The sequence below is a fragment of the Sphaeramia orbicularis genome, chromosome 21 (genome assembly GCF_902148855.1).
Source record: "Sphaeramia orbicularis chromosome 21, fSphaOr1.1, whole genome shotgun sequence".
Classification (NCBI taxonomy): domain Eukaryota; kingdom Metazoa; phylum Chordata; class Actinopteri; order Kurtiformes; family Apogonidae; genus Sphaeramia; species Sphaeramia orbicularis.
Genome location: NC_043977.1, coordinates 43,723,092 through 43,740,293, shown reverse-complemented (window position 1 = coordinate 43,740,293; position 17,202 = coordinate 43,723,092). Strand labels below are relative to the sequence as shown.

Here is a 17,202-nt window from a genome sequence, read left to right as displayed (position 1 = left end):
TCAGGGGCCAAAGACTGGTCATTGGAGCTGCGCACACACACCCCCTGGATTTTCATGCCCCCATCAAAACCAGAGCAGTCACATTGTTCTTGTTCAGCTTACTGGTACATCTGTGAGCAGCTGGCCATCCCCTTGAGAGGTGTTTTAAAACATTTGGGTTATCTATGCACAGGCTTGGTTATCAGTAACATTAAAAAGCCTACACAGTGTCACTGAAGGATGCATTGTCACAGTACTACTCCAAAATCAACATTGCGGAAAGACTAAACAACTGTTTTCCACAATAAATTATACAAGAAGTAATGTACTTCAGCCAAGTAATGTGTGTGAATAGATAAATACATATTCCAAATAACTTGCCCCATACTGGTGTAAATCCATGTGCATTCAAAAGAGACAAAGAAGATGAGTGTAGAACAGGAGACAAATCAGTTGGACTCCAGAGGGGGTGTTTTCCAGTTTCCTCACCATTAAAAACAGGTACATATAGGTTCATTCGTCTGTCAAAATTAGCCATGGTGCTAATAAAGATCTGAAGCTGGTCCATGAGATCCTAATGTGTGTAAATTGATGGGGGATAAAAAAAAAAAAAAAAAAAAAAACCTTTAAGTTGATCATACTTCCAAAAATAACTCATCATTAACACTTTCTGGGAGACAAATCATCTCTGTGTGATTTTACAAAATGTCTTTAGGTGTTTTAAAACTTCTTTCATTTTCAATCCATATATTATTGGATTTAAGAGAGGATTATACAATATTGTTTGTAAAGTCATCATTAAATGTATTGTTTTGGGAAAATTCGATTCCACTCGAGCTATAATCACATCATATGCAGCTAAACAGGAGAAGCTGAATAAAACCATCAGGTGGGGTAAACAGGTCTCTGCAGCCTTTTTCCAAATTTCTTTACCTCTTTTATAGGTAATCATAAATATCTTTGCATATGTAAAAAGTACAAAAAGCACTGGGAGAAGTCCAAAGTAAATCAAACCAAACACACCATATATTGCAAGTGCTGCTGAAGGGACACAGTTAAGTTTCAAGATGGAATTGTTACAGAAAATTCCCGTCAAAGTAAAAATACAAAGTTTCTTAAAACCACCCAGTACAATTCCCCCCGCCACATGACCAACAGGTAAAAGCCAAGCAAGAAAAAGCAAAAGACTCACAGTACTTTTCCTCATGATAGTAGGATACTGCAGAGGTTTACATATAGACACATATCTATCAAAGGCCATGGCTGCCAACAATAAGAAATCTGATGCTGCCAAAGAGTAATATATGAAATATTGAAAGATACAGGCTGAAAAAGATATGATCTGTTTCTCTGATAGAAAGTCAGTCAGTAGTTTTGGGTAGATAACAGTACTGAAAAGAACAGAGTTGAATGACAAAGCTGCAATGAAAACATACATAGGTTCATGGAGGTTTTTGTGAATCAAAATAAGATAAACAATAATAGAATTACTGCACATTATCAGAACATACACCATGAACAAGAGGAAAAAATAAACATACCTGTACTTATTCAGGTCTACAAACCCACCAAGTATTAAATATGTTACATTTGATGTAATGTCCATTAAGACAAGTGACATGAAAACAAGTGTCTCACACTGAAGGTTCAATAACATGGAACATTAGTCAAGCATAACTGACCTTTAAATACATTTAGGATTTACAATTTATGCTGGAGGTTTACCCCACCCCCCCCCCTCCACACACACACACACACACACACACACACACACACACACACACACCAGTGGTAAAATCAGCAACAGACTGAATGACTGTGAGTTTATCAAAGACAAAGCTATGCAATAGAAAAAGAAAATCCTCTTTCTGTCTCTGTGGTTATATTCTAACAAAACATACCCACAGTCGTACAATACTAATAAACAGATGAAACACAAGCCACTTGATTTCTGTATGTGTCCCCAGCAGGTCTGTGGCAGATAGACCAGTGTATATATGTGTGATTTATCCTGCATTTTATCTCTCAAACAGAAAATGTAGCATGACAAGAAAAGTGACAAGAGTTTTTTTTATACTTTTACTCCCAGGCACACTACATAATACTTACAGGTACTGCCTGGTGATACAAGCTCAAGAATGTCAACATCCAAAATTATCCCTGTTAACCCCACAAATGTAATTAACCGCAAACAAAATAAAAATTTGCAGCTTTTAACGTCATAATCCCACAAATGTAATAACTTTCCCACAAGCGTAATCCCTCCTTTTCCCACAGTGTGCTCCTACCCTCTCCATTGTTATCATAATCATATCCAGACATTTTATTTACATGGTTCAAACATAGGCTTCTATTATACTTAACAGTGTTGGGGAAGTTACTTTTAAAAAGTAACTTTTGCTCGTTGCGGGTTACTTCCTTAAAAAGTAACCCACTACTTTACTTAGTTGCCCTCTATGGAAAGTAACTTTTTACGCTACTCGTTACTTTTACTTATACGTTGCTCGACTTTGCGCAAAACCACATATGAGTTCCTAAATGTGTAGGGCTACATAAAGTTCTACTATGGAGGACATAACAGGTATTTCATTTGTGCTCTTTATTATAAAAAATGCCACAAAACAGGGAACTTAACAGGAAAACACTGGACTTAACACAAGGCTTAGTCTTCAACACGACCACTAAGCCCTATCAAATGATTTATATAGGTGAACACAAAATACATAAAGCTTAATGTCTCCTGCTAACGGTATCCTTCTAATTGTTTTTCTGAAAGTGGGAAATTCGACAGCATTGATGGGTAAGTTTATACAGATCTTGTTTACTTTCCTGGTGAAACTAAAGTTTCAGCTGCTTGGATCATTTGACATGTCATCATTTCCCTGGGGATCTAGGGCTACAAGCTTCATGTTAGCATGTTTTCCTTCCAATTGCTTGGTGAGGTTAGTGGTTGAGTTAACGGGAGTGGACAACAGTTTTTCACCAGGGCACAGTGCACACTTGACACTCACATTCCTCAGTGTAGTTTTGATGAGTTGAAAGTAATGAGAATACCCCCATCCCTCCAAAGTTATCATTGGCTGCTTCTCATTCGCTAACGTCACCATGCTACCACCAGCCTCTGTGGCGTACTGTGCGGAATGAAAGCTCACAACTGTAGCACAGTTGCAGCTGTTTCACTACCAGATGACTACAAAGCTAAAAATTGTACATGACACTAAATCTGTCTGTAAGAAAAGTAATGTTGTATCGAATTTAAAGAGGAACTACATTTTGTTACCAGCTTTTCAGTAGTAACATGTTACAATACTTTTTACCCGAAAAAAACGTTACGTTACCTTGTAACACGTTACACACAACACTGATACTTAATGAGAATAAATAATATCCAGTTCATACTGAAGCTTTTATAATAAAACCTTTACAAGATTTCCGCCCATTCTGGTTTTTTTTCTCCACTTGTATTTGTAATTAAACACCTATTAATCTGGAATTAGTACCATGTGGTGTAACTGCAACAGCTGATCAGTCTAAAAAGGCAAGCATCCAAAGGACAAGAATAAATAGGAAGAAAAAGGAAAGATGAAAGAATATTCATGCGTGCATTACTTAAATGTATGTGATGTAATTTATTACATTTGTAGGAAGTTATTACAATTTTGGGAAACTGAAGATTTTTACCGTCCCACTAACGTAATAAATCACCACAAAAGTAATAATTACAAGTAATAATTATTACTTTAGTGGGAAATGAGGTATTACATTTGTGGTAGACAACCGTTATTACATTTGTGGGATTGTTATGTTAAAAGCTGCTAATTTTTCTTACGTTTGCGGTTTATTACATTTGTGGGGTTAACAATCCCTAACACAGCTCAACAAGAGGAACATAGACAATACAGGCAGAGGGCAGTGTTTGTGCAAGTAAATAGACCACCACACACTGATAGAGGTCTGGGAGAAAATCTTTCAATATTAAATGTTATCTAAAAGCCTTTTACCCCCATGTCCACAGGGATTCCAATATAATGCCAGTTATCACTTCTAACACTGGCAAGTAATGTCAACTACTCCTTTGCGTACTCATTCATTCATTCATTCATTCAATCATTTCGAGCAAGTAAGCATTTTACAACACAAAAGACCTACATACAACAGTATAGGGCTGTGCAATTAATCGAAATTCAATTACGATTTTGATTATTACACGCAACGATTACAAAAATTATGTAGTCGAGAAAAAACGATTATTAATTTTGAGTTGTTTTAATTCACGCGCACGCAAGCTACCATGAGCTGCTCTGCCCCGCCCCCTCTAAGCTACTGCTGCCAGCTAGCCGACAGGTCCACCCCAAGAGGACAGTTGTACTCAGTGGTCTGGAAAAATGGCAGGAGAATCCCAGCAGAAGTGCTTGGTAAACAAAAAAGGCAAGTCAAATTCAATTGTATGGAATCACTTTGGGTTTGATGAAGAAGACGAAGAGCAAAAACACATCACGTGCAAAAAGTGTTTCGTAGTTGTGTCCGCACCGACCGGTTACACAACAAACCTTTTTAACCATCTAAAGTTTAACCACCGCCACCTTTATCATAATCTTATGAAAAACTAAAACGCATAAAAACAACTTCGTCCACAATGCAATCTTCAGTCTCCGAATCTCTTTAGGCTGCAACTCCCGTATTAACCTAACCCGTATAACCCTAACGTGCGATTTCTAGATGGCTGATGTATACAGAAGGCCTGAACTGAAACCTCACGGCACGCCACTGAATTTACTAAGTTTCATACTACATTGAACATACTTGAATTTATAATTTGCACTTTACGTGACTTTTTTTTTTTATTGCTACAGTTCTATGGCAAGTCTATAGCAGTTTAATTACAGTGCACTATTTATTTACAAAAGGAAACATACTTGAATTTACAGTACACTTATTTGCATTCAAAGATTTTTTTGTTTCATACAAAAGTGAACATACTTTGTTTTAGTGGTTAAAAGCTTTATTTATGTTTAAAGAGTATATTTTACATTGCTTTGCAAGAAAAAAAATAAACAACTTTAAGGTTAACAAATGATCGTTTTTAATAATCGTGATTTCAATTATTGCTAAAATAATCGTGATTATTTTTTTTTCTATAATCGAGCAGCCCTACAACAGTATCTGATAATGCAAATACATTCAACAGAATACATGCACGTTCAATATTTCAAATCATTAATTTACACTTGAAAAGAAGTGGGAAGAAAAAAACTTATTTAATCCCACTCCCATTTCTCATCAATAACTTAACATAATGAAGTTTCAAATACTTACTCCTGTCTTGAAACTTCAAACCAGGACAATGAACAAATAGGCCTATACCAGATTATGACTAGAAGCACTCGGAGAGCGCAGACCTCCGCCAAGGCTGATAAGTGGCGCCCCCCGTGGGCCCCCCCCACCCCCGATCACCACCAAAATTTAATCATTTCTTCCTTATCCCATTTCCAACAAACCCTGAAAATTTCATCCAAATCTGTCCATAACTTTTTGAGTTATGTTGCACACTAACAGACAAACAAACAAACAAACCCTGGCAAAAACATAACCTCCTTGGCGGAGGTAATAAACTCATTCAACAGTATTTACATGATATAACCAAAACATGTGTGAAAAAATAGGAACAATATACATTCACTAGTGCAGTGATACTCTGAGTGACCTGCAAGTGCCCCCAAGTTGTCCGCAAGAGGACGTCATAAAAGTCAAATTTATATCAGTGTTTCTCAAATCACCATCATCTGACTTTCAAAGCAAAGTTACGAGTACAGATAATTGTTTTCTAAATTAGAAGTGAATGAAACGTAGCCTAAATAAATCTAAGAGTAGACTTTAATTGAATTTGTCTTTGCAAACCCATGTTTTACGCCACTGTCTCTATACCGTTAGGTTACCTCAGTTGCCTATTGTCATATCAAAGACCTCTTGTGACTTGTGGTGGAAATGAAGTAGAATAGCTAACTAATCAGAAACAAAGAGTGAAATGAAATGAAAAAAAGAGTGACTTGAACAGTTCTAAGATGTGACAATGGATTGGTGACTGAAGAGAAAAGCTGGAGAAACGATGACCAATGTTAGCAGCTGATAGCATCAAGCGTTTAGCACCATTTGTTATATAGACCATTCTGATGTTGGTAAACAGTGTTGATGTATTTTGTGGGCGGGGCCTAACTGGTGGCAAAAAGTCACAGTTGTGGTATCAGCCGTACATGGAAGATAGTGTCAGGAATGTGAAAATTAGGACAGAAACAGAGTAATGGAAGACACAGAGGTCTTCTCTGATCATTTTAATGGTATGTCACCGAGCGACAGGGTGTAAAGATAAGTTGACCATTAGCAGCGGGGTGAGGAGGTTTCCTGATCCAGACTCACTGTCATGAAATGGCCGAAGCTACAGTGGACGGACATCTTTTTATATCCTGTTAAAAAACTCAGCATTTACACTAAAGAAAACCTCAAGGCAGACAAACCCCTCCATGCCTAGAACTTTGTACTTTGCGGTCATGCGAAAAATATTGAATACACCGGACATTTTAAGGGTAGGAATACCGTGGTAAGTTGCACAATTCACAGGAGAAAAATCACATCTGCAGCCATTGGTAACGTTGAGCCTGTGTTTTTATTAGTGAACGTCCTGTTTGACCCTTCAGTTTAAGAACACAAAGAACGCATAACAGGTTGAATACAGAACACCCAGATTTGTCTGATGGTTTTCGTGTGTTGAGGACCGACATGCTGCCTTGTCATCGTCAAGGACATAAAACACAGTTTGACCAGATGTGGGCGATCATGGACAAGTGGACCAACTCTATACTGACAGCCACCTGCACTTGCACAGCTGGGTAAGTGCTGTTTAATGGACATTAAAACAATGTAAATCACTGCTGATTCAGTCAGTTTCATCAGTCCAGTCCGTCTGTTTAATGGCGCCAACCATAAGCGTTGATGGTTTGCCTCAAATGGCATCTTTAACAGCGGTATTCGATAAAAGTGAAGGTTGCTTTTTTGTAGCATTTCGATTCTGACAACGTACATTTTTCCTCCTCTTTTCCCTCTATTCTCTCCTATCTCTTCATTTACCCACATTGATATACAGTGTTTTTCTGCCACCAAACTGCAGTGACGTAGACCATGACGTCGACTCTGAAGTGGTCTATACTGCAGACTTGATTTGTAATGCACAAAATGTAATAATATTGTAACATAGGCTGTTTAAAAAGTTTTTTTTTTTTTTTTTTTTAGAGTGGGAGTGGGAAACTGGCCAGCTGGTTAGGTGGTCCGTGAATTTTTTTTTTATGATAAAGTGGTCCTTGGTGTGAAAAAGTTTGAGAACCCCTGCACTAGTGCATTGACCTGTGGCAATCCATGGGTTCTAGAATCAGTTGAAAATGGGAAGTTGAGCTAAGCTTAGTGGTGTAACACACAGATTAGGAAAAAAATATAATGGCCCTCATTTTTGTTTTGTAATGAAATCAAAAGTAACAGAAAATAATGCATTCGTAGTTACCCTATCTTTTATCATTGCTGTATGACTTCATCACATTCCCATTACTTGCTGACTTGACTAAGCTTACTAGTGTAACGCACTGATTAAAGTAAACATGGCATTGCATTCCGCATTTATGCTTTAAAGGAGTGATATTTTGCTTTATTAAATGGAATTACCGTATTTGCCGGACTATAGAGTGCACCTGAATATAAGCCGCACCCACCAAATTTTAAAAGAACAAAAATATTTGTACATATATAGGCTGTACCTAACTATTAGCCGCAGGTGTCCACATTGTAATGTGATATTTACACAGAAAGATGTTAAACGGAAAGATTACTTAAATATTTATTTCCATACCTTAACTGCTTTTTTCCAAACAGTGCCTGTAACATGGCAGAAAAACAGCAGGAACACGGCTGGTTAAAACACCCAGAAAAGTCATTGATTGCTATCGTCATCTTCCTTCTGTGCATTGAAACCACTGAAGTTGTCTTCTTCAGTGTCGGAGTTGAACAGCCTCAGAAAGGCTTCATCACACACCTGCTCAGTCTCTCTTTCATTGTCGCTCTCATGGCACTTGTGTGCAGCAGCTCTGTTTCCTTCTTGGACAGACAGATTGATTACGTTTAACTTAAAAGCTGCATCATATGTATTTCTTTGTGTGTTTTCCATGATGAGGGTTTGTGCATGACACAGAAAATGATTGTTAAAAGTTAAGCTTAAAACTTGTCCTCTTCATCACCTCTTCCACCTGTCTGTCTCGCTTTTCCGCTTCCTGCTAGAGTGCCCCCTGGTGGCCGTTAGCCCATAATAATCTATACTTGAGCCACATCATTGTATAAGCTGCAGGGTTCAAAGCATGACAAAAAAGTAGCGGGTTATAGTCCAGAAAGTATGGTATGCATTTTAAAACATTTCCCTGTGGTCCACATAAACTGTAAATGCTGTGCTTGGGTCTGAATTCCTCATTAAGTAGCCACTTCACGCCCCACCCCTCCAGGTTGTTGACTGTGCTGCTCTGTCCCGTTCAGCTACTTGTGTTCGTTAATACAACCAACAACTGAAGATTTTAGGTAATCGACTCGATGTTTAGACATGTTTTCAGTATGGACTACAACTGCTGCTGCTGCTAAACAATTATGTTGTACTCTGAGAAAAGTTTGTTGGGAGTCTCGACCTTATACAGGGTGGGGAAGCAAAATTTGCAATGAACATTTAGTTGTTTTTTCTCAGCAGGCACTACGTCAATTGTTTTGAAACCAAACATATATTGATGTCATAATCATACCTAACACTATTATCCATACCTTTTCAGAAATTTTTGCCCATATGAGTAATCAGGAAAGCAAATGTCAAAGAGTGTGTGATTTGCTGAATGCACTCGTCACACCAAAGGAGATTTCAAAAATAGTTGGAGTGTCCATAAAGACTGTTTATAATGTAAAGAAGAGAATGACTATGAGAAAAACTACAGTCTGCTCTCGTTAAACCGCCCGCCGTTATACCGCCATTTCCGCTTATCGCCATCCGTCAGCCCAGTTCCATGCACAAACAACACTTATACCATTGATTTCCCGACCGTTATACCGCCAGTGTCGCGGCGCGGCACCTCCGAGGTGCGCCGCAGTGGCACCTCCGAGGTGCGGCTCCCAGTGTTGTCTTTTCCGTGGAAACCGGGTCGAAATGGCTCTTTGAGTGTTAAAGGTTGCCGATCCCTGCCTTACAACATAACAGAATCAAGATTTATTTAGAAACGCAATTAGAACGGGTTAACGGAGGCAGCATAGACATCATATAATAAAGACATGCACATTATGGACGCAACCCGTTGTAACGCCATTTTCGCTATACCGCCAATTTGGCCGTGAACGGAAGTTGGCGGTATAACGAGAGTAGACTGTATTACAGAAAGTCTGGAAGATACTATTAAAGAAGAATGGGAGAAGTTGTCACCCGAATATTTGAGGAACACTTCCGCAAGTTTCAGGAAGCGTGTGAAGGCAGTTATTGAGAAAGAAGGAGGACACATAGAAGAAAAACATTTTCTATTATGTAAATTTTCTTGGGGCAAATAAATTTTCATGACTTTCAATAAACTAATTGGTCATACATTGTCTTTCAATCCCTACCTCAAAATATTGTAAATTTTGCTTCCCCATCCTGTATGTGCAAATGTTGTAATGTAACTAATTATAAAATGGAACAAATTAAGCAGGAATTAAAACGGGTTGTAGAAATCACTGCAGGAAAGTTGCATCATGTCTTCCTGCTGTTCCTCATAAGCACTGTTGAGTCAAGCATATGATTTATACATCTGGGGCCTCATGTATATAGACTTGTGTGGATTTCATACTGAAACCTGGCGTACACTTAAATCCAGAAAAGTCCGTACGCAGAAAAAAATCCAGATGAATAAAACTGAGTGTACGCCTGAATCCCAGTGCACTTCCTTTGTGCATCCCAATCAGCATGGAATTGAGCGCATATGTTGGGGTACCTGACTCCTCCCTTTCTATGCCACATTTAAATATGCAAATGAGTATAAACGAAGCCTCCAGGTGGGATTCCCTCTGGGATTCCCCTCTCTGCATGATCAGATGATGACGTCAAGATGGACACGAAGCGGAGGCCAAAACAGGCGGAAGGAGAAAAGAGGATGAACGGATGACCGTTTGAGCAGAGTCAACGATTTTGTGGGTGACACTTTTCTCACAGGGCTGACGTGGACCATCCCCAAGATAAATACTGTATATATTTAGTATTAGTGTAACTCACACATTAGTTCATTCCATGGGTCATACAACAGTCTGATCACAGCCAAACTAGATAAAGGTTCATGTGTAATCATGTCAGGATATCAAAGAGGAAATCAAAAGCTTTGACTCATTTTTAATCACTCAATTTATTATTTTCCAACAATGACGCAGTAGACGATGAGACGCAGTATCAACCTCCTGTCACAGAGGCTTCCTGTTGACTCCCCAGTGTCAGCCGATCCTCCGGTCCAACAGCCAGCTGCTGATGCCCATCTGACTGGCATGGGTCTGTGCTCACCCGAGTCACCAGAGGACATCATGAGGACAATCAGCAGTGTCAATGAGCACCTGGACTGACTAATAAGTGTTCTCACAGACATTAACACTACATTAAATGCATTTATCAGCCAGTGAATTTTGTGTTCTTGTCTCTTAATGTGGTTGTTGCTGAATGTCCTCCTGGGCAGGATTGGCATTGATGGGTCCAGGGTCTGGTTCTGGTTGGTCTGGTTCTGGTGGTGGATGTGCTGCTCTGACAGTAGGTGTGTTAATTGTTCATCTGTGTGTCTCCGGTGTGCACATCAATCGAAGGAATGACCTTCGTCACTTTATTAACAGTTTCTCAGTATCACCTCTAAGTGTTGCCAATGGTTCCAAAGCACTAGAGACGTGCGTACACCAGCTGTGGACTTGGCGTGGAGCACCACACATTTCCGCGGTCATTTCACTCTTTGTACATTTGAACGTAAGTGTGGAAAAGGCCACGTTTTTGTCTGTACACACACTTTATACATGAGGCCCCAGAAGTTTCTGGTTGTGTTAACCTTGCATCTTGCCTTAACCTTATGATGACAGTACCTTTTGAGATGCTTTGTACACTGATTACTGGGACTACCATTACAAGAAATTTTTATAAGCCAGTATATTTCATCAAAACAGAAATATTAAATCATTTCTTTTTCTAATTCTACAAGATTTAAGGTTGTGAAGTTATGTAAAGGCTTTACAAGATAGAGAACAAGTAACGTATGCATAAATTAATACATTTTCTGGTAGAAGGCCATGTGCATTCAGTAGTGTTGGAAGAAATGAGTAAAGAACAAGACAAATTACTTATGATTCCAAAAAAGAAGAAGAAAAAAAAAAAATCACTATTTTGCTTCTATTTGCAGTAGTCCTTTTTATTACATTGTAAATCAAATTCTTATGTAAATATTTCATAGGATACAGAATATTATCTCTGTGTGATTTGACAAATCTTTAGATGTTTTAAATTTTCTTTCATTTTCAATCCATATATGATTGGGTTTAAGAGAGGATTATACAGAACTATTTGTACAGGCATTTCTACATGTATTGTTTTGGGAAAAAAATGTATTCCAGTCGAGCTATAGGTAGCGGCTTGAAAATGTAAGACTGAGCAAAAACAGACACCCCTACATTTTTTTTATTTTCTTGTTGAATTATTTTATTTTCATGTAATAATTCATGTGGCTCCAATGCAAGCTCTTTTGAGTTGAATGTAATCCCTGTGCTGTCCAGTAGATGGCGCATGTCACGAACTGATGGAGAGTAGCTGAGGCACCACAGAGGAAGAAAACATCCTCTAGTGTGAAGGAAACGCAGCGAAACACACGTGTGCTCTCTGTTCTTTGCCACAGGTTGATAAACACTAAAAATCCATCAGCAAAGTACATATTATCTGTATTCTAAGGTGTGCGAGATGATAATATGTTGTGTAAGAAGCAGAGAAACACTGTTTGTTCAAGGTTTATGAGTAAAATGTGATCGTGTTGCAAGCTAACCTGCTAAGCTAATGGTCAGGTGTAAGGGAACAACAGTGTGGCATAAGCCAATGTAAACCAGTTTTTGGTGCAAGGAACCACTTGAATATAAAACTTAGAGACAATTTTGAAATGTTTTTCATACAATATGCAATTTACTGAGTTTGTGTGTAACAAAAGGGTTTATTACCAAGTACCAGTAAGGCTATTAAAGTGTATTTGGCAGCCATTTGAAATGTGAAGGCTACCACAGCAAAACTAGCTTAATGCATTTTAAATTAAGCATAGTTATATACTTATATTTCATGGGGTTATTGTTATAAATATAAATATCTGTACATGTTAAAAGTCATACGTTTAAATAGAGATTTAAAAGAGTAATTCATTTAATGATAAGGAGAATTATTAAAAAGGTTAAAAGCATAAATATGGCAAATACATTGGTTTAAAAACAAGGTACACATTTTATTGTATTTTAAGTTGCTTTGGGGAATCTGTGAAGTTGTATTGTAATTGTAAATTGTTAATAGAGTAGCTTACTAAGCTATGGCCATTTGGACTTTTTTGGACTCTTTAAGGCCATTCAGTATTCATGGTAATTATCTGGATTCTTGAGGTTGTTATTTGTAAAAATGTTAGAAGAAAACATAATCTTGTGTGAAGTAAACACAGCGAAATATACGTGTGCTCTCTCTATTCTTTGTCACAGATTGATTGTTTGCTGGTTTCTTCACCCTGTATGCCCTCTGAACCCCAGAGGAGCAACATATAATTATATCATATGTAACTAAACAGGAGAGGCTGAATAAAACCATCAGGTGGGGAAAACAGGTCTCCGTAGCCTTTTTCCTGACTTCTCTACCTCACTTATGGGTTATTTTAAATATCTTTGCAAATGAAAAAAGGACAAAAACCACTGGGAGAAGTCAAACTAACCCCACCATATTTTGCAACTGCTGCTGAAGGGACACTCAGGGGAATTACTCCCACCATGTGAGCAGCAGGCCAAAGCCAAGCAAGAAAAAGGAAAATACTCATAGTACTTTTCCTCATGATAGTAGGATACTGCAGAGGTTTACATATAGACACATCTCTATCAAAGGCCATGGCTGCCAACAATAAGAAATCTGAACCTGCCAAAGAGTAATATATGAAATATTGAAAGATACATCTACTGAAAGATATATAGTATGTCTATAAATAACTTACATAAAATCCCATTACATTATGACAATATTTACATTAACAAACTATCCTTTAATAACAAACTGTAAATAACCTGAACAAATATGAACTGAAAGAAGGACAAAGCAGCTTTTATGACACATCTACAGTTAGAATAATAAAATAATTCCAAACAGTCTGTTTCACTGAAATATTTTCTCAGGGTTCATGGATGCTTGCACAGATTACTATGGTATTTACATAGTGTGTGCTCAAGTATGCTGAGACGGAGCCAAGTGTCCTTTTTTTTTTGGAAATCAAAATATGATCACCCTACTCAATATAGATTCTCACGACAAACTTATGCCAGTTAAAATGGGACCTAAATAAGTGAGCTTCAACTTTATAAAAACACATGATATGTGGAATAAACAAAATGAGAGGAGGCTTTATTATATAACAGTAAATCCAGTGACTGAGCTACAGAGTAACTGGACTATATGACACTATTGTGGTTTGTCTGTCACTCACCAGCAGTGAACAACTGACCGGTCTGGATCAGATCCCCCTAACATGTTTTAAAATCCTCATTCTTTCAGAACATTTACATTTGTTCATTGAACAGTTCAGGAAAATATGATTGTGTTTCACTTTCTATTTGTGTGTGTACAATAGTGTATATGTGTGACATTGTGAATGATTTGATATGGAAAATGAAGATGATGAAATAAACAACATACTTTTTAGAATTAAAGTTTTGTTTAGTGACTCAATAGTATAGCAGTGGGGCTCAACAAACAATAAGGACCCCGTCTTTTTTGGTGAGCTAAGTCCTAGAACTCAGTCAGACCAATTTGTAGATGAAACATTGTGATACAGTACATGTGAACCTCTAAACCGGATGATGACTGTACATTTTGAGATGCTCTGTGCACTGATCACTGGGACTACCATTACAACTATTTATAAGCAGAATATTTCATTAAAACAGAAATATCACATTTATTTTTCTAATTCTACAAAATATCAGGCATCGGAACAAAACCATGTGCATTCAGTACTGTCAGAAGAGATAAAGAACAGCAAATTAGTCATCATTCCAAAAAAAAAAAAAAAAAAAGACCACTATTGTGCTTCGATTGATGACACTTGGTCTGTCAAAGTCTTATGTAAACATCTCATAGGATACAACGTGTTACTTTTGTGTGATTTGATAAATCAACATCTTTAAGTGTCTTAAAATTTTTTTCATTTTTAATCCATATATGATTGGATTTAAGAGAGGATTATACACTATTGTTTGTGAAGTCATTACTAAACGTGCTGTTTTGGAAAAATTAGATTCCAGTCGAGCTATAACTATATCATATGTAACTAAACAGGAGAAGCTGAATAAAACCATCAGGTGGGGTAAACATGTCTCTGCAGCCTTTTTCCTGACTTCTCTACCTCTATTATAGGTTATTATAAATATCTTTGCATATGTAAAAAGTACAAAAAGCACTGGTATAATTAACGAGTTAATCAAACCGAACACACCATATATTGCAAGTCCTGCTGAAGAGACACAGTAAAGTTTAAATATGGAATTGTTACAGAAAATTCCTGTAAAAGTAAAACGACAGAGTTTCTTAAAACCTACCAGTACAGCTGCCGTCGCTGTCTGAGCAGCAGGCCAAAGCCAAGCAAGAAAAAGGAAAAGAGTCACAGTACTTTTCCTCATGATAGTAGGATACTGCAGAGGTTTGCATATAGACACATATCTATCAAAGGCCATGGCTGCCAACAATAAGAAATCTGAACCTGCCAAAGAGTAATATATGAAATATTGAAAGAGACAGGCTGACAAAGATATGATCTGTTTCTCTGACAGAAAGTCAGTCAGTAGTTTTGGGTAGATAACAGTACTGAAAAGAACAGAGTTGAATGACAAAGCTGCAATGAAAACATACATAGGTTCATGGAGGTTTTTGTGAATCAAAATAAGACAAACAATAATAGAATTACTGCACATTATCAGAACATACACTGTAAACATAAGGAAAAAATAAGCATACCTGTACTTATTCAGGTCTACAAACCCATCAATTATTAAATATGTTACATTTGATTTAACGTCCATTAAAACAGATTAAGTGACATGAAAACGACAGTGTCTCACACTGAAGGTTCCCTAACATGGAACATTAGTCAAACAGAACTGAGCTTTAAATACATTTAGGGTTTGTTTATTTCCACTATTGAGTAGATCAACAGTTTACGTCACATAATAGTTTGTCAAACTTAATTGCACTCTAAGGATCTCATTAACAGACTAAACTACTGTACATGTCAACAAACTCTGGAGGTTTATACTATAGAGATGTTACATTTGACCAAGTGGTGGCTGATCAACAGACAACACTGAATATTTATTAAGATATTATTATATTGTACCTTCCAAGTCAAGATAAAAAAAAGTGCTAGATAATAAATCAGTATAAAAGAAGCACCTTTAAAGTAAAGTATGACCTGTTTGTCAGTTCAACAGAAATGTTCAAACTTGGCCCCTCCTGTCCTCATTCCTTCACTGTGGGTTATTCTAACAATTACACACCCACATTTTCACAAACTGGAGCAATAAATGAAACAATACAGTGATACAATGAAAATGTGGAGCACAGAATACAACAATTTAATGAACATTCACAAAAACAGTTGTGAAAATGTGCAAAGCCTGCAGCACATTAACTTTACATGAAAAACAATAAATGCATCCCACTTCCTTTGTTTGCATATCTCTTTTTTTTTCCACCTCTGACTTCAGTGAAGAAATTCTTAAAAGTCCATATCTTGTTAAAAACTCATCATTCTGAATCAATCTTTCTTGTTTTGACGTTAGCTGACATCTTCATGGGCTGAAACAGACCAACAAACCAATCATGCTATAATAATATTGAAAACAGTGTTTCCACTGGCAAGGTTTTGCTGGAATCTTATGTACCGGCTTGACTTGACTCTGCTCAGTGTTGGGGGGGGGGGGGGGGGGGGATTACCGAAAATTACTTTTTCAACCCTGAAAACCTGGGGTTTTTGTCAACTTTCAAACCTTCTTCACTTTTGATAAAGTACAATGTAGCAATCTGCTCATGCTGGGCCCTTAAATGTTTTTTTTTGTGAGACATGTCATGTCTTAAGAGTGCTTTGCATTACAAAAGGTGGAGTGTCAAGGTCAAATTATTGGTCAAAGGTCACCCAAATGGTCAAAAATGCATATTTCATGGAATTAAGCTGTTAATGTGGGTTCTTCCAAATGTTGGGCTCTGGTTCTCTCCTCGTAACACATCTACTGACCACAAACAGCTTCCATTCAATAAGACACATTAAACAGAACTATTTACTCAATGTATTATCCATATAGACATGTCAAAAGTAACAAACGTTAATTTCACATGACTTTGACATTTACATGAATATGTCCCGTTGCAGGCGACACAGTGGTGCAGTGGATAGCACTGGTGCCTCACAGACAGAAAGTCCTGGGTTTAATTCCAACACCAGTCGATGGGGGTGGGACCTTTTTGTGTGGAGTTTGCATGTTCTCCCTGTGTCTGCATGGGTTCTCTCCGGGTACTCCGGCTCCTCCCACTATTCAAACACATGCACTGATAGCTTAATTGGTTAATCTAAATTGCCCATAGGTGTGAATGTGAGAGTGATTGTTTGTCTCTGCGTTAAGACGAAGCCGCTATGATAACGATCTGCGTTAACATGAGTCCGCGAGGACAGCTGAATACGCTGTAGTTGCCATGCCAGACCAGTAGCTGGCGATCTCCTAACTGTCCTCCTTCGATGGTACGTTAGGGATTGACTCAGGCATTGGCGAATATAAGAAATGCGTCTCCGCTGGTAAGAGTGTAGACACAGTAAGTCTAACTTTTGGTGGAGAAGCGACAGCAAACTGAGCACAGTTAGCAGCACGCATGTTGTTCTGAAACCGGCCGTT

At 37.7% G+C, this 17,202-nt stretch overlaps 2 protein-coding genes across 2 annotated transcripts; both read right to left on the bottom strand.

Moving 5' to 3' along the window:
* Positions 1-661: 661 nt before the first annotated feature.
* LOC115412047 (olfactory receptor 6N2-like) lies at positions 662-1,585 on the bottom strand. The gene has a single exon (XM_030124346.1). The coding sequence runs from the start codon at positions 1,583-1,585 to the stop codon at positions 662-664; it is 924 nt and encodes a 307-aa protein (XP_029980206.1).
* Positions 1,586-14,412: 12,827 nt separating this feature from the next.
* On the bottom strand, positions 14,413-15,339 carry LOC115412046 (olfactory receptor 6N2-like). The gene has a single exon (XM_030124345.1). It carries the CDS (start codon positions 15,337-15,339, stop codon positions 14,413-14,415), a length of 927 nt encoding a protein of 308 aa, XP_029980205.1.
* Positions 15,340-17,202: the final 1,863 nt, after the last annotated feature.

Excerpts from the sequence above, each read along its gene's own strand:
- LOC115412047 (XM_030124346.1), bottom strand. The coding sequence starts at position 1,585 with ATGGACATTACATCAAATGTAACATATTTAATACTTGGTGGGTTTGTA.
- LOC115412046 (XM_030124345.1), bottom strand. The coding sequence starts at position 15,339 with ATGGACGTTAAATCAAATGTAACATATTTAATAATTGATGGGTTTGTA.